Source organism: Pleurodeles waltl, chromosome 2_2 (genome assembly GCF_031143425.1).
Source record: "Pleurodeles waltl isolate 20211129_DDA chromosome 2_2, aPleWal1.hap1.20221129, whole genome shotgun sequence".
NCBI lineage: Eukaryota > Metazoa > Chordata > Amphibia > Caudata > Salamandridae > Pleurodeles > Pleurodeles waltl.
This window is the reverse complement of record NC_090439.1, coordinates 27,672,472-27,697,812: the sequence shown is the minus strand read 5'-3', so window position 1 is coordinate 27,697,812 and position 25,341 is coordinate 27,672,472. Positions and strand designations below refer to the sequence as shown.

At 41.9% G+C, this 25,341-nt stretch overlaps 1 protein-coding gene across 1 annotated transcript in view; it reads right to left on the bottom strand.

The window, feature by feature from the left end:
* CYB5A (cytochrome b5 type A) overlaps window positions 1-25,341 on the bottom strand; it is a 148,577-nt gene that overhangs the window by 14,937 nt on the left and 108,299 nt on the right. Inside the window, exons 3-4 of the mRNA XM_069219438.1 lie at window positions 17,150-17,179; window positions 665-699 (exon numbers count right to left, since the gene is read on the bottom strand). Of these exons, the coding sequence (XP_069075539.1) occupies window positions 665-699; window positions 17,150-17,179 (65 nt within the window). The remainder of the gene's footprint in view (window positions 1-664; window positions 700-17,149; window positions 17,180-25,341) is intronic.

Here is a 25,341-nt window from a genome sequence, read left to right as displayed (position 1 = left end):
TGTCAGTATTACAATTAATGACATTTCAAGGCTCTCCGATTGAAAGAAAGGATTTTTTTTTAGTTTCAAATTATCTTTCCTCTCTCTTCTTTGAGTCCCCCTCTCTCGCCATCAGAAAGTTTTTTGTTTTTTTTACATATATATATATAAAAATAAGCAAATGCATATATTGTTTGGCTCAAATACCCTATTACTCCACAAATAAAGCGTAACAGTTAAGACGTGGTAATGCATTACCACTCTTGAGAAATGAGAACAAGTTTCCCATGGAGTTATTACTAGGAGTAACAAAGTTTCTACAAAGATGTTAGCCCATCTTTGACTGCACAAGTAATATAATTAGTGGTCAGATATTTCGTATAAGGTATAATGGACGCGAATGCAGTGAGCATCCTCCACACTTCCCCCAGACCCTTTAGTCTGCATTGTTTCTTCTGCCGGAACGATTACACAACACCTAAATAAATATAGCAAGAAACTGTGCTCTAGTCATATTTCTTAAGGTGCGTAGTTATGTGCAGTTACATCAAAACCTGGAATTTATCACCAGATTAGGCAACAAATAAATGGCCTACTTATTCCAAACCAACAACATTTTGGGCAAACAAGACATGTTGTAAACCAACTTTCATTCCACTTTGTAAAATGTAAATTTATACTATACCTCGAATCTGAATCGGATGTAGAAATCAAAGATTCCTGAAATAAAAAAGATCAACAAATTAAACGTCCATTTAGTGGTCTACTATCATTTAAACAGGCTGTAAAACCAAAAGACAATGGTGTCTGGTTCCGATGGTAAACTGATATTTACTTTAACAGTTTTTTTGTAAAACAGAAAATGTAGTGGGGAAATGTACACTATACATGGAAACCATGTACGTACAAGAGACTTAAATTAAAATTGAATTATATAAGTTTAAATAAATTGATATCCAAATAAATATTACATGTAAATAACATTTAATATTAACGTAATTTATAATTAATTGCTTCATAAATAGTTCTATTTGGGCAATTTAAAAATAGCAAAAATACAATTAACTTAGTGTATATATTTCATAATGAATATAAATACATGAATATATATTTAAAAAAAAAAAAAAAACCCTTAGTGGTGGTCGCCACCAGGTAGTTATAGTTAGGATCTAGTTTCTATAGAAAAAGTGTTTTTTTCTTTCTTTTTTACTTCACTATCTTTGGCATCCGCTGATGAATCTTAACAAAATGTTCTAAAAAAAATTGACACTCACTTCAGCTGCTGTCTGGGGTGATCCGTTAGGTAGTGGCCAAGAAAGAGGGGACCCCCACCAAGTTTTCCCCATGTTAATTCCCCGTATGATTATTGAACACGATTACAGTCCGAACTGCAGGATGGAATTACACCAAATTTGGCACAGAGGTAGCTGTTGGCAGTGTAAATGTGTTCAGTAGTTTTTGCGATATTAAAGAACAAGCATTTGCAATGCAATGCGTCTCGCGTTAGCTCGAGTTAGAGCTATTGGCGTTGTAAATTCCTAACTGGACTTTCCTTGCCACATAAATTGAAAATGAAAAGTAAAACCAGTGACATAAGCAAGCCAATTCAAAGCACCATGGCCACCATGATAGTTAGTGTGAAGGAGATACAAAAGGAAAAAAGTTTGCTCACAGTCAAACATATCACCAAGCGTGCAATTATCCATGTAACAGGGTCAATGGCCAAGGCAGTAACAAAACCGCCCCAAGGAGGGACAAACGTAAAGCATTTACAAAGGATGATAAAAGGATTTTTGAAAGGCAAGCCCATGAAATAGTGATGGGCATGCGGTGGGCGTGTTTAAAAGCCCACAAATAAAATACAACATGTTAGAGCGGTTGCACACTGGACCTAAAAATCAAGTGTGTGTATATATATTATATTAGATTATATTATTATATTATATGTGTGGACAGAAAGGCTCTGCAAGCCCTCCAGATCTGTGCTGAGAGCTGATTGTTTGCCAACTCTTCAACCAGGAACTGCTGGTAGCCATCTTGGGACTCGTCTTCAACTAAGTCCCTGAAGGAAAGATTATAAAAAAATAAAATAAAAAAAAAAACAGAAAAGGGGCTGAGTAGGGACACCCTGACCCATTAACTCTGGTGCAATTAATGCAGGGGGGGCAGACCTCCAGGGGCCACCACCTCCTAGGGCCAAGTTAAACACTGGAGGGAGGCTTGTGCGGCCTACCTCAAGGAGCCAATAATGGCCCTGGGGACCACCACCTCCAGGGCCGGCTCTTGCTATGTCCTGGGGTGCCCACCCCTGGGACAGAACTCTTTGCTCTGACTTGGCGGAGCTTTGACAGCTCCCGCCAATTCAGAGCAAACAGCAGAGGTTTCGTCTCTTGAAACCATTGCTCTTGCACACAGGGAGCCGCATGTTTAGCATCTCCCTGTGTGCAACAGCAGTGCCTGCAGGGACGTGACAGCTTTGAGGTTTCCTCCCTCGCAGTCCCGAAGGAAGCAGAAAGAGGCAGAATAAAGTTCAGAAGAGAGCTGAAAGAGGCAGAATAAAGGTCAGAAGTGAGCAGAAAGAGGCAGAATTGAAGTCAGAAACAAGCAAACAGAGGCAAAACAGAAGGTCAGAAACCAGCAGAAAGAGCCAGAATAAAAGACCAGGAACAAGCAGAAAGCAGCAAGAAAGATGGGAGCAGAGAAGAAGCATAAAATGAGTATAGGAGGCACAAAACCGAAAGCAGCAGAGGGTAGCAGACTGCAGCCAAGCTAGACACACACACAGACAGTCAGAGGTAGCTTGCACAAGGGCCTGCTCCTGTGTCCCCTCTACTTTTTTTCTTTTTTAATAATTTGTGTGCTCACTGACAGACCTACTCATGCATGCACCCACTCACACACTCGCTCACAGACCCACTCAGACTATTGAATGCTCTCACAGACCCTTTCAGGCACTCATCCACCTACTTAGACCCACTTAGACACTCATGTTCCTATTCACAGACCCACTCAGACTCATGCACCCACTCACAAACCCATGCATCCCCTGACTGATCCACTCAGACACTCACTCACCCACTCACAGACTCCCTTAGAGACCCACAGATCCACTCAAAGACTCACAGTGAAATCCAGCTGTTAGAGTTACCTGAGCTAACTATAACTTCCGGCCCCACAATGTACTGCTTATGACCTCACATATTTCATCACTCATAATATAGTCAGCGACATCACTGTTTATATCTCAAATGACATCACTGAATACATCATCCACAGAACTATCACACCCACTCACTCTATACAACCTCTCATACACCCAGTGACACACCTAAACAAACCATCCATAGACCTGTACAAATATTCACACACCACTAACTCATCCATAGACACACTCACACACCTATTCACTCACTAATATAGCCAACCATGCAACACTCACCCATATACCTAGTCACGCATCCACACATTCTTCTATGCAGCCACTCACACAAGCACATACTCACCCATATACCTACTTACACACTGACATTCTCCTATACAGCCACAGATAGAACTCATTCACCCATGCACTCACTCATTGAGTCACTCACCAATACACAGTCTCTCACACACCAAGTTGGACAGACACTAATGCACCCACTCAAACATCCAGACGGATGTTCAGATTTTGACTGGCACCCCAAGTTACTCACATGTTGACAGAGTCATACATATACTAACACAAATACTCAGTCACCTATAGACCCACTGACAAAAGCAGTCATCAATAATCCACACTCACTCATCTATATACTCACTGCCACATGCAGTCACTCGCCACATGCAGTCACTCACCCCAACACCACTCATGCACAGTCACTCACTCTTATACCCAGTCACACACTCATTCACCCATATGGGTCTCCTACACACTGACTCACTGATCCATACAACTCTGTTACACCCGCTCACCCACCACGCCGACACCCAGTTTCTCACCACTACTGGTACTTCCACACCAACCCATAAGCCACTAACTCAGCCAGTAAATCAGTGACTCAGCCACACACACACACACACACCTACTCACACAGCCCATCACTCACCCATACATCCACTCACAGACACACACTCACCCATACAATCAATCGCACACCCATTTATTAACCTACACAGCCATTCACATACCCACTCATCCACCCAAACACATACGCAGACTAGATGATGTAATATGTGAGATCATAAGCCGTGCATCGCTGAATGTCACTATCTGTTCGCGGCATGTAGTGCTGCAGATTCACATGCTGTGCATATATAGCCATCTAGTGTTGGGCTCGGAATGCTACAACTTGTTTTTCTTGGAAGAAACTTTTTTCGAGTCATGAGATCGAGGAACTCCTCCTCTCGCTGATACTGAGCATGGGCATAGAGTCCTTTGTTAAACTGTTTTCCAGCAGGGGGTGAAGTAAGGAGTGAAGAAATGTATATGTAAAAATATATAGTAAATAAAGAAGATGTCAATGCAATGTATGTACATAATAAAAGTACTACAACGGCTACAGGCTTCCGGGGAGGAGGGAGGGCACATGTGAATCTGCAGCACTACATGCCCGAACAGATGTACACTGGGTAAGAGACATTTTCCGTTCAATGGCATGTGTAGCTGCAGATACACAGGCTGTGCATAGACTGAAAAGCAGCCCCTCTCCTAAGTAAGTGGAGGCTAGCCTGTAGGAGTTGGAGTAGTATGCAATAGTGTTTTAAGCACTGCTTGACCAACATTTGCTTGTTGTCGAGAGAACACATCCGCACAGTAGTGTTTAGTAAATGTGTGTGGTGGGGACAATGTGGCTGCTTTGCATATGTCTGCCATTGGCATATTTTCTAAGAATGCCACCGACGCTCCTTTCTTTCTAGTAGAATGTGCTTTAGGAGTTACTAATAGTTGCCTTTTATGTTTAAGATAGCAAGTTTGAATACACTTAACTATCCATCTTCCTAATCCTTGTTTGGAAATATGATTACCCTTATGAGGCTGTTGGAAAGCCACAACAAGTTGTTTAGATTTTCTAAAGTCTTTTGTTCTATCTATATAATACATAAGAGCTCTTCTGAGATCAAGAGTGTGGAGAGCTCTTTCAGCAACTGAATCTGGCTGTGGCAATTCAATTGACTGATTTATGTGAAATGGTGAAACCACTTTGGGTAAAAATGTTCGATTTGTCGCAACTACTATTTTGTGTACTTGGAAGAAGGGTTCTTCTAAAGTGAATGCTTGGATTTAACTTACTCTTCTTAAGGAAGTAATTGCTATCAGGAAAGCAACCTTCCACGAGAGAAACTAAAGAGCACAAGAGTTCATGGGTTCAATTGGTGGAACCATAAGTCTTGTGAGAACAATGTTAAGATTCCATGCAGGAGCTGGTGGCGCTGTAGGTGGAATAAGTCTTTTAAGGCCTTCCATAAAAGCTTATGACAGGAATTCTAAACAGAGAGGTAGGTTGTCTGTTTTGAAGGTAGCTGATATTGCTGTTAAATGCGTTTTAATAGATGAATATGTTAAGATTTGGTTCTGTAAATGAAGCAAATAACATACAATAATCTGCACTGATGCTTTAGTTGGATCAATATTTTTAGGTTGGCAGTAACATACAAAACGTTTCCATTTATTTGTGTAGCACTGCCTGGTTGTAGGTTATCGTGCTTGTTTTAAAATGTCCATACATTCCAATGGATGCTGTAGGTATCCAAATTGTATGACCTCAGGAGCCAAATTGTCAGGCTGATTATACTGGGTTTGGGATGCCTGATCTGACCCTTGTTTTGAGTCAATAGGTCGGATCTGTTTGGGAGCTAGTGATGTGTTACTAACGACAGATCCCATAGTGTTGTGTACCAGTGTTGACGTCCCCATGTGGGAGCTATGAGTACACCATAGTGAGGGAAGTGTGATGGTTCTGGTTGACCAGAAACTGAATTAACGGGAGTGGTGGGGGGAAGCACAAGCAAATATCCCTGAACAATTGATTCATAGAGCTTGTCAGGGGATTGATGGTGTGGTATCTAGATGCAAAGGTTTGGCATTTAGCGTTTGCTTGTTGCGAAAATGTCTACGTTTGGTGTTCCCCACATGTGTAAGTAATATTGAATTACTTGTGGGTGAATATCCCATTCGTGTATTTGTTGCTGTCCCCTGCTTAAGAGGTCCGCTAGTTGGTTGTGTATGCCTGGGATGTATTCCGCTAGCAGGTGAATGTGATTGTGAATTGCCCAGTTCCAACTTGTTTGTGCTAGAAGGGACAATTGGGATGAGTGTGTGTCCCCCCTGTTTTTGAAGATAATACATTGTTTTCATGTTGTCTGTTCTTATTAAGACTGTGTTGTGTATGATCTGTGGCTGGAATGCTTTGATTGCTAAGAACACTACCAGCAATTCCAAGTGGTTTATGTGGTAAGTTTGCTGTATTGCGTCCGATTCCCCCTGTATTGTAAGATTGTTGAGATGGGCTCCCCAACCTGTCACTGATGCATCTATGGTGATTTTGGTCTGTGGCACAGGGTCTTGAAATGGCCACCCTTTTGATAAGTTGCTTCGATTCCACCATTGCAGAGATTTCTAAGTTTGGTGGTCCAACAACACTAGATCCTGTAGTTGACCCTGTGCCTGAGACCATTGTTGCAAGAGATACTGTTGCAGTGGTCTCATGTTTAGACGTGCATTAGGTACTATTGCTATGCAGGATGTCATCATTCCCAATAGTCTCATGACAAACCTTACTGTGTAGGTTTGATTGACTTGTAATTGGAATATGAGTGTGTGAAACGTTTGGATTCGTTGTGGATATGGGTAGGCTGATGCTTACTGAGTGTTCAGAATTGTTCCTAGATATGGTTGAATTTGTGCTAGCTGAAGCTGACATTTTTGGTCATTGATTGTGAACCCTAGTTTGTGTAGGGTATGTATTGTGTGCGCTGTTGACAGTTTTAAATGGTGCTGGCTTTTATTAGCCAGTCCTCCAGATACATGAATACATTTATGAATTGTCTTCTGAGGTATGCCACAACTATTGCTAGGCATTTTGTGAATACCCAGGGTGCTACTGTTACGCCAAAGGGTAGTACTTTGAATTGATAGTGCTTGCCCTGTATCACAAACCTTACGTACCTGCGGTGTGATGGATGTATAGTAATGTGGAAGTAGGCATCCTTTAGATCTAATGTTGTCATGTAGTCTTGTTTTTGGAACAAGGGAATGACATCCTGTAGAGTGACCATGTGGAAATGCTCTGACAGGATATACTGATTTAGAGGTCTGAGATTGAGAATTGGTCTGAGAGTGCCATCCTTTTTTGGTATGAGGAAGTACAGAGAATATACCCCTGTCCCTTGGTGACAGATAGGAACCATCTCTATTGCACCTTTGAGTAGCAGAAATTCTACCTCTTGTTGAAACAGAGCAATGTGTTTGAGAGAAAGCCTCTGTGCACAGGGAGGAATGTTTGGTGGAGTTGAGGTAAGTTCTAAGCAATAACCATTGCGGATAATTGACAGTACCCATTGATCTGCTGTAATTTGTTGGCAGTGAGGATGGTAATATTGCAGTCTTCCTCCACAGGAGATGTATGCTGTGTGGGGATGCAGGGAAAGTCACTGCTTTGATGAGGTGGGGCACCTCTTGCTGCAGCGGACTTGCCTCTAGATCTGAAAGTGTGTCCTGTATAAGAGCCCCTGAAAGATCCCCTGGGATAATATTGCTGACCCGGTTTTTGTTGGGACGTAAAGGCCTCTGAAGTTTGTGGCTTAACCTCCTCTAAATTGAGGTTTATGAAATGAGCCCCAAAAAGGTGTTGTGCGAAGAGTTCCCATGGCTTTTGCTGTTAGAGTCCTTTTTTTCAATTTGTCAATAGTTGGATCCACCTCAGGTCCAAAAAAGTTGCTGTTTATTAAAAGACATGGTAAGGCCCGCTTGTTGTATTTCAGGCTTAAAGCCAGAGAACCTCAAACAAGCATGCCTTCTAAATCAGAATGCTAGTATTAATTCACCTAGCTGCCGTAACAGCCACGTCTAGTGCTGATCGGATCTGATTATTAGCAATGGCTTGTCCTTCTTCCACTACTTGCTGTGCTCTTTTTTGGTGTTCCTTTGGGAGGTATTGAAGGAACTCTTGCATCTCATCCCAATGTGCCCTATAATACCTGGCTAAAAGAGCTTGGGAGTTAGCAATTCTCCACTGACTTGCAGCCTGAGTTGCTACTCTTTTGCCTACTGCATCTAATTTGTGCCTTTCTTTATCAGGGAGAGGAGCATCCCCTGTGGACTAGCTTTTTGCCCATTTCCTAGCTGCACTGACCACGATGGAATCCGGTGGCGATTACTGTGAAATAAAGACTGGATCCGTTGGTGCCGCTTTATATTTTTTGTCTATACCCTGACCTTTACTGGTTATTTGAAAATGTCAGCTGCATTTTTTACATACCCAGTAACATTGGCAAACAGTGATATTGTTTGAGAGTGGAGGAAAGAGTGATAAATGGAAAATCCTCTTCTATCTGCTCAGAGTGCATCTGTACATTATGATACGTGGCTGCTCTGGAAATGACCTGATCACAGGCTGTGGTATCCTCAGGTGGAGACGGTCTTGTGGGATACAAATCAGGATCATTGGATGGGATCGGGTCAGAGCCATTCATATCCCATGGATCCATGTTGTAAATGTTATCGTCCACATAATCCCCATGTGAAGAAACATGAGAATGTGTGGGTGAAGTTGGTGGTATTGGGGTATGAGGTGTTGAAGACGAGGGAAACTAAGGAGAATGCGGTGGAGAAAGCTATACAGTCTTTGGCTTGTGTTTAAAGATCAAAAAGGAGAAGCAAAGGCAATCTTTACTCACTGCAGTTCTGTGTATACTAGCACAAAACTCGTAGTAACCTGTAAAAATAAAAAACAAAAATACAGAACACGTATGTGTACCAAGGAAATTATCAATCACTGAACTTTCCCCCAGTGCATCTATTGACATTCACAGTGTACATTGGGAGAACGTGCACTGGACCAGTTAATCTCCCAGTCCCTCCTTTTTTTCCTTCATGATTTAGAGCAGCGGCTCATCTGCAGTACTTTGCTATAGATCATTTCTTCATAATTACCAATGATGGATAATTTCCAAGGTTCAAGTTTTGATGACAACATGGTTTCTGCAATACTACAAACTCCCTCCATCCTTGGCTCAGATGGATCCGGTCCTTCTGGCAGCCTGAAGGAAGATTGGGACAAGTTATCCACACTCAAATGTGATTTGATTAAGACGATACTCCACGGTACAATTATGACTGAGTACCTTAGGGCGAACATAGCCCCCAATGGTTTGATAGTGACTAATGTGCCACATATTTTCTTACAAGATCTACTCTTTAGGACTGATTGGGCTCACATAACCTGGAAATGTACTAGAGACTGGTTGGTTCTGATCATCAATACTTCAAAAACAATAGCTGAGTCAATTACGGTTCAGATTAATTTAGCCGAATCCACATTGAAAACCACCTTGTCTTTGGCATCTTTTAAGAGTCGTCTAACTGAAATTAATAATGAACTCAACGAGTCAAAGGAATATCTGACCCAACAGAAAATCTCTAAACTACAAAAGGATATCACTAAGTTCAGCAAAGAAAAAGTGTATCCATATATTAGAGAAGACTTTGAGGCTGACAATACATCTAGATCTTCAGATGAATCTGTGTCATCCATCAAGAAAAAACGGAAATACAGCACCAGCTCCTCCTCAGATGGTTGGAGCACAGATGAGGGGATGCCTCATCCATATTACAATGTCCCACAATTTCCGATACAAAATCCACCCACCTGGCAAACCCCCTACTCTTTCTTCCAGCCACGTCCTATGGTACCACATGGACCTTTTTTAGGCAGAGGAAGACATGTGCATTAGGAACAGCAGGAACCACAAATGGTTACTCTGAGACCAGGCAAGAACCCCCAGTGAGAACCTAGTCGTCAATCTTTCATCTAGACAACTCACTCCAGATGAGAATTCGGTTCTGAATAAAGGCTTGGGTTTTGTCCCCACTCCAAGAGATGATTTTTTCGAGTTAATTGTGAACTGTCTCATTTCTTGAGAAAGATTCGATTGCACTTTTTCTTTAAAGACAACCCAAATGAGTTACAACCAAATGATACAGGATTGAGAAAAACATCATCTTTCACATCTCCTTCAACATCAATGCCCAGTGAAGTACTTGCATTTGAGAAGGCATCATGACAGACGTTCAACACCTACGTCCCAGACATGTCTTTACTAACATTACTACAAAAGAGAGAGATTAGCTCTACCATCATTGAGACAAGACCAGAGCATTGTTATTAAACCAGCTGATAAAGGAGGGGCTATTGTAATTTTAGATTCTGAAATATACAGAGCCGAATGTCTCTGCCTCTTGAGTGATTCCACATACTATCGGCCAATTCAAGATGATCCTACAAACAGACTACAAGTACAGATCCATTCACTAATTCATGAGGCAGTATCCAACACTTTGATATCTCAAAAAGAGGCAGAATTTTTGGATGCCATGAATCCACACATTCCTTATTTTTACTGCCTTTCCTAAAATTCATAAGGGCACTACACCGCCACCAGGACGACCTATAGTTTCATGTATAGGATCAGTGTTGGAGCCTCTTTCCACCTTCTGTGACCACTTTTTGCAACCTATTGTCAAGGAATCTTCCACCTTCTTAAAAGCCACAAAAGATGTTCTTAATCTAGTTCAGTCTATCAAGGATATTGATACAGTACAAGCCTGGATTACCTTTGATTTTGAATCGCTCTATACTAATATTCCTCAAGAAGCTACACTTAGGGTAATCGAGACAGCTTTACTCAATAAACCATCGTGCACAGGCACTCATGTACATTTCATCATGCAATGTGCCACATTGGCTTTAACTAACAATTGTTTTCAATTTGAAGATCTGTTATATCACCAGATCTGAGGGACCTCAATGGGGAGCACTTTTGCTCCTAGTCTGGCTTGTTTGTACGTATACCATTTTGAGCAATGTTTCATTTTGAACATGACCGATCCCTTCTTTGAAAATATCAAACTTTGGCGACGATACATTGACGACATACTTGTCATTTGGCAGGGAGTGGTTCAATTGGTTGACTCCTTTACCAGTTGGATCAATACTCTTGATCCGTTCTTGAAGTTTACCTCAACTGTTTCCACAACAAGAGTCACTTTTTTGGACCTTGTGATCACCATCAATCAGGGTAAACTTCACACCTGTACACACCACAAAACGACTGATCGCAATAGTCTCTTACTCTATGAGAGTCATCATCCAAAAGCACTTCGAGACAATTTACCATACGGACAGTTCCTACGATTGTGCCGTAACTGTAGTGATGTCTCTTCCTTTGAAACCCAAGCTAATGACTTAACCAATAAACTTTGCGACAGACACTACCCTTTAAAAATCATCAACTCTGCACGCAAACAAGCTTGTAACAATAATCAGGAATCCTTATTGAGCACCGTATCTAAAGAATCCTCACCTCTACTAACCTGTGTTACTAATTTTACTCCTGTATCCAATATCCTTACGAAAATTGTTAATAAACGATGGTCTATTCTTACAAGCAGAGGCGCAGTAATTCCCAAACCTCTATTTGCTTTTAAAAGATCTTCTAACGTCAAAGATATGATTGTCAACACCAGACCTTTGAAGTCCACAAACACTACAGATCAGAATACTCTATGGGGCCTTGCCCCGGAAACAGATCATTTTCCATGTGGCAATTGCAACGTATGCCCCGTAACCAGATGCCTGAGTACTATTTTTCTTGAACCCATTGGTCGATGGCACTTATTGAGCAACACTAATTGTAACTCTCACAACTGCATATATATATGATTAGCTGTCCATGCGGATTACGTTATATAGGTAGGACATCGAGAGCAGTAAAGATCAGAATTAATGAACACCGCAGTAACATCAGATGTGGACAGAGTACCACTAAATTGAGCATCCACTATCAAGAGGCACATCACACCCCAGATGACATGTGGTGGATCGTACTACAGACTGTGAAATCCCCATCCACGTCATTATTTGAAGTAGAACAGGGTTGGGTTTTCAAATTGGGCACTCCCATCCAGGGACTGAATGATGATATGCCCTGGATGAATATCTCAGCCCATTAGAGGTGTCTCCACAGTACTGTTTTCTCATGGTGTACCAAGGGATCAATACTTTTCCTTGCTATCAGAGTGACATTTTAAGGAGTTATTAAAAAAAAATGTTTACGATCAGAAGGATATCTGAGTAATTAATTCAATTTGAAACACCCTTTTTTTTGGCTCATTTAGTTTAGATTTTTTCTTCAACACACTTTTGTGTTTGTGTTTGATATTTTTGAAGATAATTTCTTCTTTGGGACCAATAGCGAGTTCAACTATAGTCCTGTGCCTCTATTTTTATTTTATTTGTATTTTTGTTTTAATGTTTCCCCTGTTGTGGTTCTTAACCACACTGACCTTAATTCGTTAGTTACCACATGGAGTTATATATAACTTTCATAAACAAAATATTGCATGACAGTTTGTCATTTCCCCTCTCCTTTTTCCCTTTGTTTGGGCTTTTGGAATACTTTCCATCAATAACCCGTTTTTTTATTCATATTGGTATCAGGGACCACCATTCCCAATAAGATTGTCCTTTTTTTCTTCTGCCAATAAGTTCTGTTGTGGTGATAGAAGAAGTCCTTCCTTTTTTTTATTTTTTTTTATTTAAAAAAGCACTTTATTTTGTTCAGTGTTTATTTCTACCGGTTTAGTGTTCCGTTTGTGGTCGGAACACCGGACACAAAGTTTCGTGTCCTTTTTCTGTTTCCTTTTCTTTTTCTTTGTAAATGACAACATATCGGAGGGAGGAACCAAGAAGTCCTGGCCGGCCACTCTGATTGACTGTTGAGCTGTTAAACCTCCCCTTCTTCTACCGCGTCCCGCCAGTGTCTGTTTTGTCGCACTTTGAGAACGCGGACGGGAAACGCAGTGTAGCAGTTGATTATGACGGCACACGAGCAAGGTATTTCATTCCCTTTTCTTGGGGTATATTTTGATGGATCCCTGAAAATGATGATCGTGCTTTGCCAGCTCCAGGCTATTATTATTGTTAGTTTGCCCTGATTTGGATCCTTTTCATCAGCTTTTGATCTCTATGGCTATACACTCTTATCATATCAGAGTAGGTGCAGTCCATGCAACTTCTGCATTATGTTCACGGGCTGGTTACCCTTGATAATAATCTTTACCATTGGGTTATTATAAGACACGCACTTATATTAATTTTGATTTACATTTTTTTGAAAGTTGTTTTGTTTGAATCATTTGGCAAGTTTCTTTTTCTTTCAATACACTATTATAGATATCCTGATTGGTTTTTACCATAAGTCCCGTCAGAGATATTTCTTCTTCTGACTATGGTGGGTAAGCAAATAACTGATTATGCTATTCACAATCTCTTGAATGTTGCTGTAGTATTGCACTTCCAACAATATTTACGTCATGCTTTATTGTTTTCCAAGTGATTGATAATTTCCTTGGTACACATACGTGTTCTGTATTTTTGTAGGTTACTACGAGTTTTGTGCTAGTATACACAGAACTGCAGTGAGTAAAGATTGCCTTTGCATCTCCTTTTTGAATTGTATTCATATACGTGATACTCTGGAGAAGGATTATCTTTTTAGTCCTGATGAAGCGCCGTGAGATCCTAGTGGACAAGTTTTAGGCGCAAAACATGTTGACTTATTGCTAAGGCTGAAGTCATTGTGCTTTACCTTTTAAACGTTAAGAGTGTGGGATCACTGCGTTTTTAACCTTGACTGGGTCCTTGCTTTTCTATCAAATAGTTTCTCACATTGAGGAGGTACCCGAGCCAATTTTAATGCTTTCTCTCCAGCTGTTTTCTCAGTAACCTTAACATTTTGGTTCTGGGTTGAAAAGAGACACTTAATGGCTTGTTGCTCCCACGTAGGACCCCGTCAGACATTGCAGTGCCAGTCTGGCAGGGGCAGAGCCCGATGATGCATGAGGGCCATTGCTTCGGAGTATGTGTGCCTAAGAGAGAGGTTGAACTTTCCCCCGTTGTTTGGAACAGTGCATCTATTGACATTCACAGTGTACATTGGGAGAACGTGCACTGGACCAGGGGAAACATCCTTATTTACGACTTTTTTTTTTTTTACGAAAGTCGTGGTTAACGAAAGCGCAACAACGCTTTTTTTTTTTTAACCACGACTCCGTTATTTTGTGCCTTAACTACTTATGTTCTGAACAACGAACATGCGTGGTTAAGGTACAAAGAAGGGAGTTGGTGAAGGAGGACAACGCAGGTGGCAAGGGGTTGACTAAGGTAAGTGGTTGGTTTAGGTTTTGGGGAGGGGGTGGGGGGTTTTAGGATTTGGGGTTGGGGGGGATGGGGCATTTTTGGTTTTGGGGAGGGGGTGGGGGTTTTAGGTTTTGGGGTGGGGCTGGGGGGTTTTTGGTTTTGGGGAGGGGCTGGGGGGTTAGGGGGGTTTTAGGTTTTGGGGTGGGGCGTTTTTGGTTTTGGGGAGGGGGTTAGGGAGTTTTAGGTTTTGGGGTGGGGCGTTTTGGGGAGGGGGTGGGGGGTCAGGGGGTTTTAGGTTTTGGGGTGGGGCGTTTTTGGTTTTGGGGAGGGGGTGGGGGGTCAGGGGGTTTTAGGGTGGGGTTGGTGGGGCGTTTTGGGTTTTGGGGAGGGGGTTTTAGGTTTTGGGGTGGGGGGTTTTTGGTTTTGGGGAAGGGCTGGGGGTTTTTAGGTTTTGGGGTGGGGCGTTTTTGGTTTTGGGGAGGGGGTTAGGGAGTTTTAGGTTTTGGGGTGGGTTGGGGCGTTTTGGGGAGGGGGTGGGGGGTCAGGGGGTTTTAGGTTTTGGGGTGGGTTGGGGTGGGGCGTTTTGGGGAGTGGGTGGGAGTCAGGGGGTTTTAGGGTGGGGTTGGTGGGGCGTTTTGGGGAGAGGGTGGGGGGGGGTCAGGGGGTTTTAGGTTTTGGGGTTGGGGTGAGGGATGTAGGGTGAATGGTGCCTATTAGTGATGGTTTTATCAGGAATGCCTTTACAACGAAATATCGTTGTTAAAGCATTCGTGGTAAAATCATTAGTAGTAAGAACGAGGTCGGTGTTCCGACCTCATTGTTAAGGCAGTAGTTGTTTTTAAAGTCTGTGCTCCGTCGTATAATCCTGGACCAGTTAATCTCCCAGTCCCTCCTTTTTTTTCTTCAGACTCAAAGACCAGCTTTGGGCAGTAACCAAACTCACGATATCACTGGGTTTTGCAATTAATGAGTCTCACTTGAGAACACCACTCATTGGAGCAATTATGGACATACTTTTCTTCAGGCCTTTTCCTCCACTGCATCAAGTCTGGGACTTTCAGCACATGAACCTGATGTTTTGGTACCAGGCCTAGGTTCAGAGTCATCTGGCTTTGTGCATCCTCAACTCAACTCAAGTGGCACAAGTGGGACCTTCAGAGAAGACTGCTTTACAAGCTCAAAGAAAGAATGTCCAGCTACTCTTGTGCCGACTAAGGGGCACTGCCCAAAATATGTATTGCAGCTGAGACTGGAGGGAGATCTGCAGTGGGGCCCAGTCCGACCGTAGATAACCACTGCAGAGAATAAAAGCTCTCACCTTCAACTGTCACTACTAACGTGGAAAAAAGCACAAGACACCATTTCTGTGAACTCTTTTGCAGCACTGCTTGCTCGAGGTGCTCTTCTTGCACCCGAAACCGGTGCACCACTTATGCATCTACTGCATAATGTTACTTTGTCACAACCAACAAGTGGATGCTGAAAGCCTCCTACTCAAATGCAAAGATATCATGGTAGCAACAGTAGACCTAAAGCCTGCAAATTCACCTGCTACACCCATGACCTGAAAGGCCAAAACGAGTGCTGTGCCCTGCAGCGAAGGACCATGTATGGGGGGGGGGGGGGGTGGGGGGGGGGGGGGGGGGGTATGACCGACCAGTTTAGAAAATATTCTGCCAGACATGATCTCACTGCCAGTTGTTTGACATTGACGGAGAACTCTGATCTTGTATATTTGAGGTACTCACCAGGAACTCTGACCATATGCATTTGAAGTCTACCTGACATGGAGTCACGCAAATTGGCCGCATTTAACCCAGACTTTGCCCTGCAAGAAAGCCAATGCACCTGCAAGACCATTGCATTGCTTCGCTCTGTCCTCCTACATGTTAAATGTCTATAGGGCTTCTCTTGCCTACCTGGGGAAGCCAGATTGTCAAAATTATAAGTGTTGAACATAGTGCACATTGTTACTATTAGATATAACGTGATTTAGGATATTGTGAATAAGGTGTCACTGTTACTTGATACTTGTATGGTGCACAATCTGCCAGTAGCATGGCAGATGTTGGTCGAAAGCAGTTTAAAAATTGGTGAACAGAGAAACCCACAGCATGCCCAGAGCTCAAAATGTAACCACAGCCCAAGTCAGATCCAGATGACTTCTCTTTGGGAAAAGGCAAAGAGGAATGGGAACCTTCATAATAGTCATACTCATTGGAATGACAGAGGTAGTCAAGAGACACCCTAAAAATAATCCAGGGAGTGGTGCTACAATTGTGGACCACAACGTGACAAAACATAACTTCCCAAATATTACACAGGTTTTTTTAACACATTTTTCAGCTTGCATGAGGGCTTCCCCATTAAGAACACAGAAGAACTGCAACGTTCTATGGATGGGTGGAAGGTGAACCCCTAACAAAAAACAGGAGTATCCGACTCCTGTATTGGTAGATGAACCCCTATAATAAATGGAAAGCAGTAAATGAAAGTGGGCACAGTGCTTCATTAGTCAAATCGTGCCTCAAAGGATTCAAAACATGACTGAGCTTTATCAGTATTGAATACATTCATCTTTTTCCTTTTGATCATTGGGAGGAAAAAAGTCAGCAATGTAAGTCTAAAGGTTTCACATCCATCTACAACAAAGGACACAAACCATTGGTTTGCATAAAAAGGCAATCAAAATATTTGACAAGACTCTTTGGATTTAGCAATTTAAAACCAACAATATGTCCCTTTAAAAACAAAATATTAAGTCCACCACCTACCACAGGTTTCTGAAGTTTTGCTCGGTCGTCCTATTAAAAACAAAAAACAAAAAATATCATGTTAAAATATTATTAAAAATGTGAAACTTGAATATGGACTTTAGTAGCTAAGGTTTTAGATTTTACAAAAGAGGCAGCTCTGAAATTTGATCATTCTTAGCAATTGACAGTACACTGCACAGGAGTCAAAAACAAACAGGCACTGCTATGCCAAAATGCCTGGCTTATAATTGAAGATGCCTCTTCAGTCACCGGTAAATTTAGGTGCTTAGTAAATCATTATAGCTGCACTCTGTTACTCATCCTTGTGCTCATTCATCCACTTACTCACTCTTGCATTCAACCACTTACCCATTTACAATAAAACACACACACACACACGAGTTTAACAAGCATATGTAAGATAAACTGATGGAAAAAAAGAAGTTGCTGCCTAAACGGGGAGGACACATGCTTGCGATAAAATAAAAAAATAAAAAATACAAATGGTTAATGACTGTCATTTATGCTGTTGAAATGTTTTATGGTGATAAATGGAAATGGAAATATGGACAAACAATGCCCATGAACAAGGGAGCTTGGATTCCCAGGACACGTCGGCAAATGTTTCTTGCCTAAAACAAATTTTGATGGAGAGGAGGATGTGCAGGCCGTATTTCGTGTGAGATATATATATATATATATATATATATATATATATATACATACATACACACACACACACCCACACACACACACACACAAACAGTAGCAGGACTGGGATAGTACATGTTGATTAAAGTTCCAACTTTGCTGCCCTTTTTAGAAGCAACACACTGGCCATTTTGGAATGGTATACCAGTTCACTATGCAAAATACCATTCCAGTACACTTTGTAGAATACCATTCCAAAATGGCAACTCAGTAAAGATAGCCTTTAGCAGCCGTATTGGAATGGTATTGTGCATAGTGTATCATTGTTGTACATGTCCAAAATGGGCAACATTATGCTTCAAAACGTGGCAGTATCAAGGACTGGACAGAGAAGGCCTGATTAGTACCCCTTCTTGACCAGGTGAAAAAAGGGTCATTCTACCCACTAGCCACTGTCATCCTGCACAGAATATGGGTGAAAGGCATCAAGTAACTCTTTAAGAGGGCCACAGTTAGGATGAAACAAGACAAAGGGTTAAAAAAAAAAAAAAAAAAAAATATCACACATTGGGGAATATTGCAACTCTTAAGTGGACAACAGGGCAGAGAAAACCACCATGCAAATTCAAGAGCAGATTGCAAACTACTACAAGCAAAAAATTAGGGTAAAAAAATAAAAAAAACAAAAATCAGGCCTCCTGCCTCTCTTGTAACTTATCGTAATAAACAGATTAGGTCTATGGCATCTGGCATAAAAACCATGGGAGGTACATCTTTCTCTGTTCAAGCAGCCAAACTATGCAATTCATTACCACCAAACATAACAGAAGATTGCTCAAGAGTTGGCTCTTTCCTGCATGACCACCACACTCAAACACAAAAGTACAGCATACGCCTGTGCATGCAAATATGTATATTATATGTATGGATTTAGATACACAATGTATGCACATTTCTGTCTACAAAAATACACACACACACACACACTATTGTATGCTTAACATGTATATGGATCGCAGCATTGGTTTATTTAAGTTACTTGATTAGATGCTTATGGGTCTCTGCTTAGTTTATCAAAATATGTAAATATGATCATAATTGTATCTGTAAGTGCTTCAACGTTGAAATATTGAGGAAAATAAAAATAAAATAAATATAAAAAGTCTCAATTTCTATCTATCCATACTAGCACAAATGGAACTATATACAATGCAATCTTATATCTTTATCATTTTCCTTTTACATATATACTCTATATAGTTAGGGATCAATACATGTATTACTTTGTTCCGACTGTAGGAAGGAAAAAAAAATAATAAAGCCTTAAACTCCCTCCAATGCACTCCTCTACATCTCATCCTATACCTCTCTCACTATATCCCCTACCTCAAGTCTCTGACTCGCCCCAAACCTCCTACTACTACTACAATATCCATAAGACCCTTTCGTAAATCTTCCCTCCTATAGCCCTCACCTAACTACAATGATCTCCCAAAAAACACTATCTAGACTCTTTCCTCCTTTATCCACTTCAATCAAAGTAACAGACTCACATCCCCACCATTCAAATGAACAAATTATATTGCCCTATACTGATCCATCACTAATACTTTGGGTTCCAGAGTAGCGTACTACTTGCTGAAAAAAACCTTCAACACCTCCTCAGGGGTAGTAAGATGATATATAGTATAATCATTAGGCATACAGTGTTATAGCTAGAAATCTGTACAAAGTTAGAGAACCTCCAAGTAGTTTAATAGTGCAAATCTTCTGGCCCCAGCGTTTGTCAGAGGCACTAACCAGCACAAAAAACATTGCTTATGACAGTAACCTGTGAGGTTTTATGTATCGAAAGAATGTCTACAGGCTTAACACACTAATACCAGTACACCCTTAAAGGCCTATTTACTTTAAGATACGCTTTTCATAATAAAGGAGTTAGGCCTGCTGCCTTTTTTTCGTAACTATTTATGATAAACACAACAGACAAAGTATCGGACACAACGTTTCCCAATAAACGAATTAAGCCAGCAACCAACTGCTTCCTATGTATTACCCGTAAGCTTTTCTACAAGGCAAGCATCAAGCATACAGTCATAGAATTAGTAATAAATACACTACTACAGTTGGTAAAACAATATACAACTCCTCCTAAAAGGGCCTAACAAGTATTAGCACGTTTCAATTTGTTTATCGTCAGTGGTTGTCCAAGGGAGAAACCAACACTAAAACCCTTACATACTATTACTTGTGAGATTTCTTGTAACAAAATACAAGGATAAAACAGCGTTTAGCCCCTAACTGCTGAGGCTTTTCTCCCCAGTGCAGAGTTACTGCGTGATCTCCAATTGACCTTGGCTTTATCTGTACCTGTCACAGATATTAGGTCCAGCCACACAAGTGGGGTAGTGTTTTTATCAGGACAAGTCAGAGAACACTAGGTGGTAAGAATCTTCTCAATCTTTGCGGATTCCGGAAGTATACATCACAGATATGCAATGAAAACTTGTGGTTTTAGGCAGAAATTGAGGTATGCAGAACATTGTGAGTAAGAAAACATCATGGGCTCCACGTAAGGCACACCACCCTGGACTCCTCCGGGTGTCTGGTTTCCAGAAAGATATAGGTTTGGATAGGTAGCAGCAGAGTCTGGCCCCAGCAGCTATCCCCATTGCCAAATTTGGGACTGGTTTGTCCCATTTTGGGGCGGACATATAGCCAGTGCCAGAGACCAACACCCCCACCCCTTTCTTCTGCCACAAATACAAAACCCCTGGTGTCTAGTGGGCTTTGTACACCCGGGTATCAGGAGTGGGGCAACCACCCCAATTGGGACAAACCTCCTATGTACCCAAAGGGAGGTACAAAAACACTATTGCCTCTTCTGGGGCAGGAGTATGGCTTGATGACAGGGTAAGCCACCCCTTTCTTTTGTTAGTTTTGAAGCCATTTTGAAATTGCTAGTGTCTTGTGGGCTTTGTGCTCCCCAGGGCAAACTAGAGGAAAAACCCCTGTCTGCCCCTGGAGGGTCAGGGTGAGACAGAAGCACTGGTCGGACATGGCCAACTGCCAGAGTGCAGCCTTCACCACTATGTTTATTTTTACCTATATCCCTGGTGTCTAGTGGGCTTTTTGCCCCTACCCAGGGGTCAAAAATAATGTTTCACTTAATGGGGTGGGGCATGGCCAAGCCAGTGGTGGGCAGCCACTACCCCTATGTTTAGTGTTTATTATTCCCTGGTTTCTAGTTGGCTTTCTCCATATCCCCCCCCCCCCCTCCAAATCACCTACCGGGACAGCGAGCAGATTGGGAGTTTTCATCCCAATCCATCCCCAGGGAGTCAGAAAGGCTAAAATCCTGGGAAGAGAGGCTGGGGGAGCCCAAAGCCTTGTCCAAGGAGCCAGTCACCCTTCCAAAAATCCCTGGTCTCTAGTCAGTGGATCACCACTTGAGGAATCACTCATGCGGCAAGCCCCAAGCATGGATCCACTGGAATGAGATACCATTAAAAAGGTGAGACTCTTCCCTTTCCAAAAATACCTTCTCCACCTCACTCAGTGCTGAGCTATGCCCTGAGCACTGATGGAGTCGACAGTGAAGGCACGCCAATTGGCTTGTTTTACTTTCACTTTTGTAGTAATTACATCAGACTCCTATGTGCTGACTGTCATTACCAAAAGAAGGAGGGAGGGAGATGGGGGGTGGGGGGGGGGGGGGACGGGACAAAAAAAAAAAAGCCTCAGGAGTGCTATAAAGAAGATTTAAAAGCAAACTGTGATATTTCTTTGGTGCAAAATGATGTGTCTTTTGTTAAACATGCATCACTCATACCATTTGTAAGACTTTCTTAAACAGAATTCACAACCTTTCTTTGTCAATACATTTCGTAAAAATTCTGCAATGGTGGTGGATGTATATGCCATCAATCATAATATATACACCTATAACTGGTTCCAAATAGACATATACTTTGAGTGCTTTAACATATGTGATAAAGTAGTATCTTCACACTACTGTTGAAAAGGGTTTTTCCTTGTGTGCTAGCACAGCAATTAACCATTATTTTTCGCTCACATGTATTATTACTAATACTACTACATACTCCTCATTATGCCAACTGGCATGTAGGGCAACAACAAAGGACCTTCACTGTGGTCTGTTTCAGGCAAGTGTCTGCACAGTGCCACAGCTATGGTTCAGGGTCTTCATTTTCATTTCTCTCTTCAGTTTGCGTTCTGGGGTCCAATGGAAAGCTATTCTTGGATGCAGTCTTGTTCTCTTCTGATGGTAAGCCCTATCCATCTCTATCTTTTTCCACATCCGACAGGTGTCCATGCTCTCTTGCTTGCATATAGAAAGTAGTTCCTGGTTGGAGATGGATCACACCAGCATTCTGATAAAATACACGTGTGGATAGAACACCGCTCTAGAAAAGTCTCAACTTGGTGTTGGTTCTGTACTAAGATGACTTCCACACATTGTTTACAATACTGAAGAAATGCTTGGCCTTATTCAGTCTGCTCTTGATGTCACAGCCTCCACCTCCATCAGGGCAGCCTAGGCATGGAACTCTTCAGTCATGGCTAGGTCCTCTCCATCCACATTCAATATTGAAGGGTTTGGTATTCTGAGTGACATGACTTCTGATTTTGTGTTAATCTTCAGGCCCATTTGCTGTGCATGGATATGGAGGCCAGAAATATTTTCCTATATATTCTAGTGTGTTAAAAAGCAAGGCTCGGTCAACCACATAGTCAAGATTCTCCAGGGAGGAGAATAATGTCCATCTGATGCATTTGGCTTGGTCTTCTGTTGTGTGCCACACCACCCATTCTATGACTAGGTTGAAGAGCAACAGTGGCATAATGCATCCAGTCTCATGCAGGTCTTAACTTGTAGGCTGTACTCACTATTTTCCGCCTTGCAGGAAAAATTATCATAGAAGCTTTTGATGAAGAGAACAATCTGCTGCAGTATGTTACAGGCTCTCAGTATACGTCGGAGGCTGCTACAGTGGATAGTCGAAGGCATTCTCAAAATCAAGTTAATCTGTAGTTGCCTCTGCCACTCTGTGCACTGCTCTATGAGGCTGCATGGAGTAAAAATCTTATCGACACATCCTCTGCCCTTGAGGAACCCACCTGTTCTTTTCTTTACTGCTTGCCAACAGCATCAGAAATGCAGTATAAGGATTTGCTAGAATTTTCCTTGTGATTGACAGAAGGGTGATTCTACACCCGTTGTTACAGGGGGTTAATGCACCCTTCTTTGGAAGCCCAATAATGATGCCTTGGTTCCAGTCATCTGGTACTTTCTTTCCCTCCTAAATCCATATAAACAGCGGTTGAAGGATCCTGGCTGAGGACTCAGGGTCTGCCTTTAACATTTATGCATTCAGGTTGTCCTGGCCAGGAGCCTTTCAGTTTGAGAGATTGGATGGCAATGCAGATTTCTTTTTTCTGTGGTATGGCGGAGTTCACATCCCAGAATGTCTCTGCTTCTTGACTGTCCGCTTCAATTGTTGGTAATGGTTGGGCCAAGACTTCTTTTAAGTGCTCACCAGTCGTGCTTTGTGCTCTTGCTGTGTTGTCGGCCTTGTTTGTCATAATAGGGGTGTAGTATGTTACGCAAGATTTACCCCTCTCTTCGTTCTCTTGAAGACTTTCGCCATTGTCCTATACTGGCAGACTCTTCTTCTTGGCTTGCAAGTTTATCCATGTATGCCCACTTGCTTGCTTTTGACATTCTTTTGACTGCTCTGTTTGCTTCTTTGTACTGTTGCCTGTACTTCTGCTGTCTCTCGGATTTGGCCTCCATGAGGTTTGTTTCTGCTTGCCTGTCTTCAATAGTTTTCCATGTGTCTGGTCTTATCCATTCTTTCTTCTTCCTTGTATTGGTCCCCACATGTTTCACTGCACTAAACATATACTAAAGGGACCTGTTCCCATTTCTTGTTGAGTGCACTTGCAGCTGGCTACGGCTGAGTTGGAACCTGCTTAGTATTTGTAAGACATATGCCTTCTTGGTCTTAAGGTCCTAAGGTCTTGTAATTTTGCAACATCCAAGTCCTGTCATCCTGATGTTTTGTGTCCTGTTTTTACGAATTTCAGCCTCACAAGAGCAATCACTAGACGTGCTGAAGTGTGCTCCCATCCTCACTCCAACATCCTGCAGTAAGCAACTCTATGTGGTGCTTATCAGATGGTCAATCTGGTTTTTATCTCTGCAATTTGCTGAGCACAGAGTTATTTTGTGAATATTACAGTGAAGGAAGAGAGTCCCTCCTATCATTTGTGGCAAAACATTGCAACAGCCTTCCTCCATAGTTGTTTAATGTTCCGGAATCTTTGTTTTTCATGACTGTTATGGTTTGTGTTGCATTTGCCTCTCTAGCATTCAAGTCTCTCATCACAATATTCAGGTTGTGGTTCAGCACGGTTTCAAGCTCACCTCACATCTGTTGGTGCAATGTCTCCTTGCCTCCTTCCTTTGCTTCATTGGCTGGAACATAGCACTGGATAATGGTGGTGTTGATGTGTCTGCCTTTTAACCTGGCTGTCATGAGGCTGCTGTTGACTGGCTTCTACTCAACTAGGCATTTATCTGTTCCCTTGCTCAGGAAGGTGGCTACTCTTTTGTATGGCTGGTTGTCATCCCTTCCCGAGGGCAATACGGTCTCTCCTGTGGTGGTTTTCATTCTGCCAGATTTGGTCCACCTACTTTCGCAGACCCCCAGAACGTGTAGGTTGTAGCTCTTCATCTCAGATGTAACTTTTGACACCTTTCCTGTGTCATACCTAGTGCACATATTCCAGAATCACTTGCAAGCGGCACTCAGAACTTCCATCATCCTGCAGCAGTTTCCTTGTAGCTTTGACTGCATTAATCATGCAGGACTCATGCAGAGACTCTGGGAGACCCACGTGCCCAGAAGATTTATTGGCTCTTGCTACTGTTTATGTAACAAATGATTTTTATGGGACAAGTTTGTTAGCCTTGTGGCCAACCCCCAAGCTGGTGGATCATAAGCTTAGTTATTCAGGAGATGTGTTGGGAATACTGGCAAAAAGCGGGTGAGCAGCTTACCTTACAGTGCCACCTTTAGCATTCGAAGACAGAGTTTTCAAATCAAACCAAAGGTCTCATTTAAAAACTGCAACAGGAAATGATGGCAACTGTGCCTGTTGGTGGTGGTATTTTCAATAGGTATTATAAAACTGTTCATATTTAGTCACGTATGGTGTAGTCACATCGTTATGTTATCAATTTTTGCTTGATAGTGATTTATTAAGAGTGTTATCTAGATAAAATATTTGCCAGGATCGCTTTTGTATACTGTAAAAAAAAAAAAAAAAAAAGGTGGCAAGCTTAATGTATAATGTCTTTAAGGTAACTATCTGAACTACTGGCCCGTGAGCTCCAACTACTTTTTTTTTTTTTTTTTAAAAGCCTTGTTCTCTACACTTCCCGCGTGCTCTAGTCATTCCTCTCAGAGGAATGCCAGCAATCTGACTTTTAGGGTGTGCACTATAAACATGTATTAGAGAGTTACAGGACA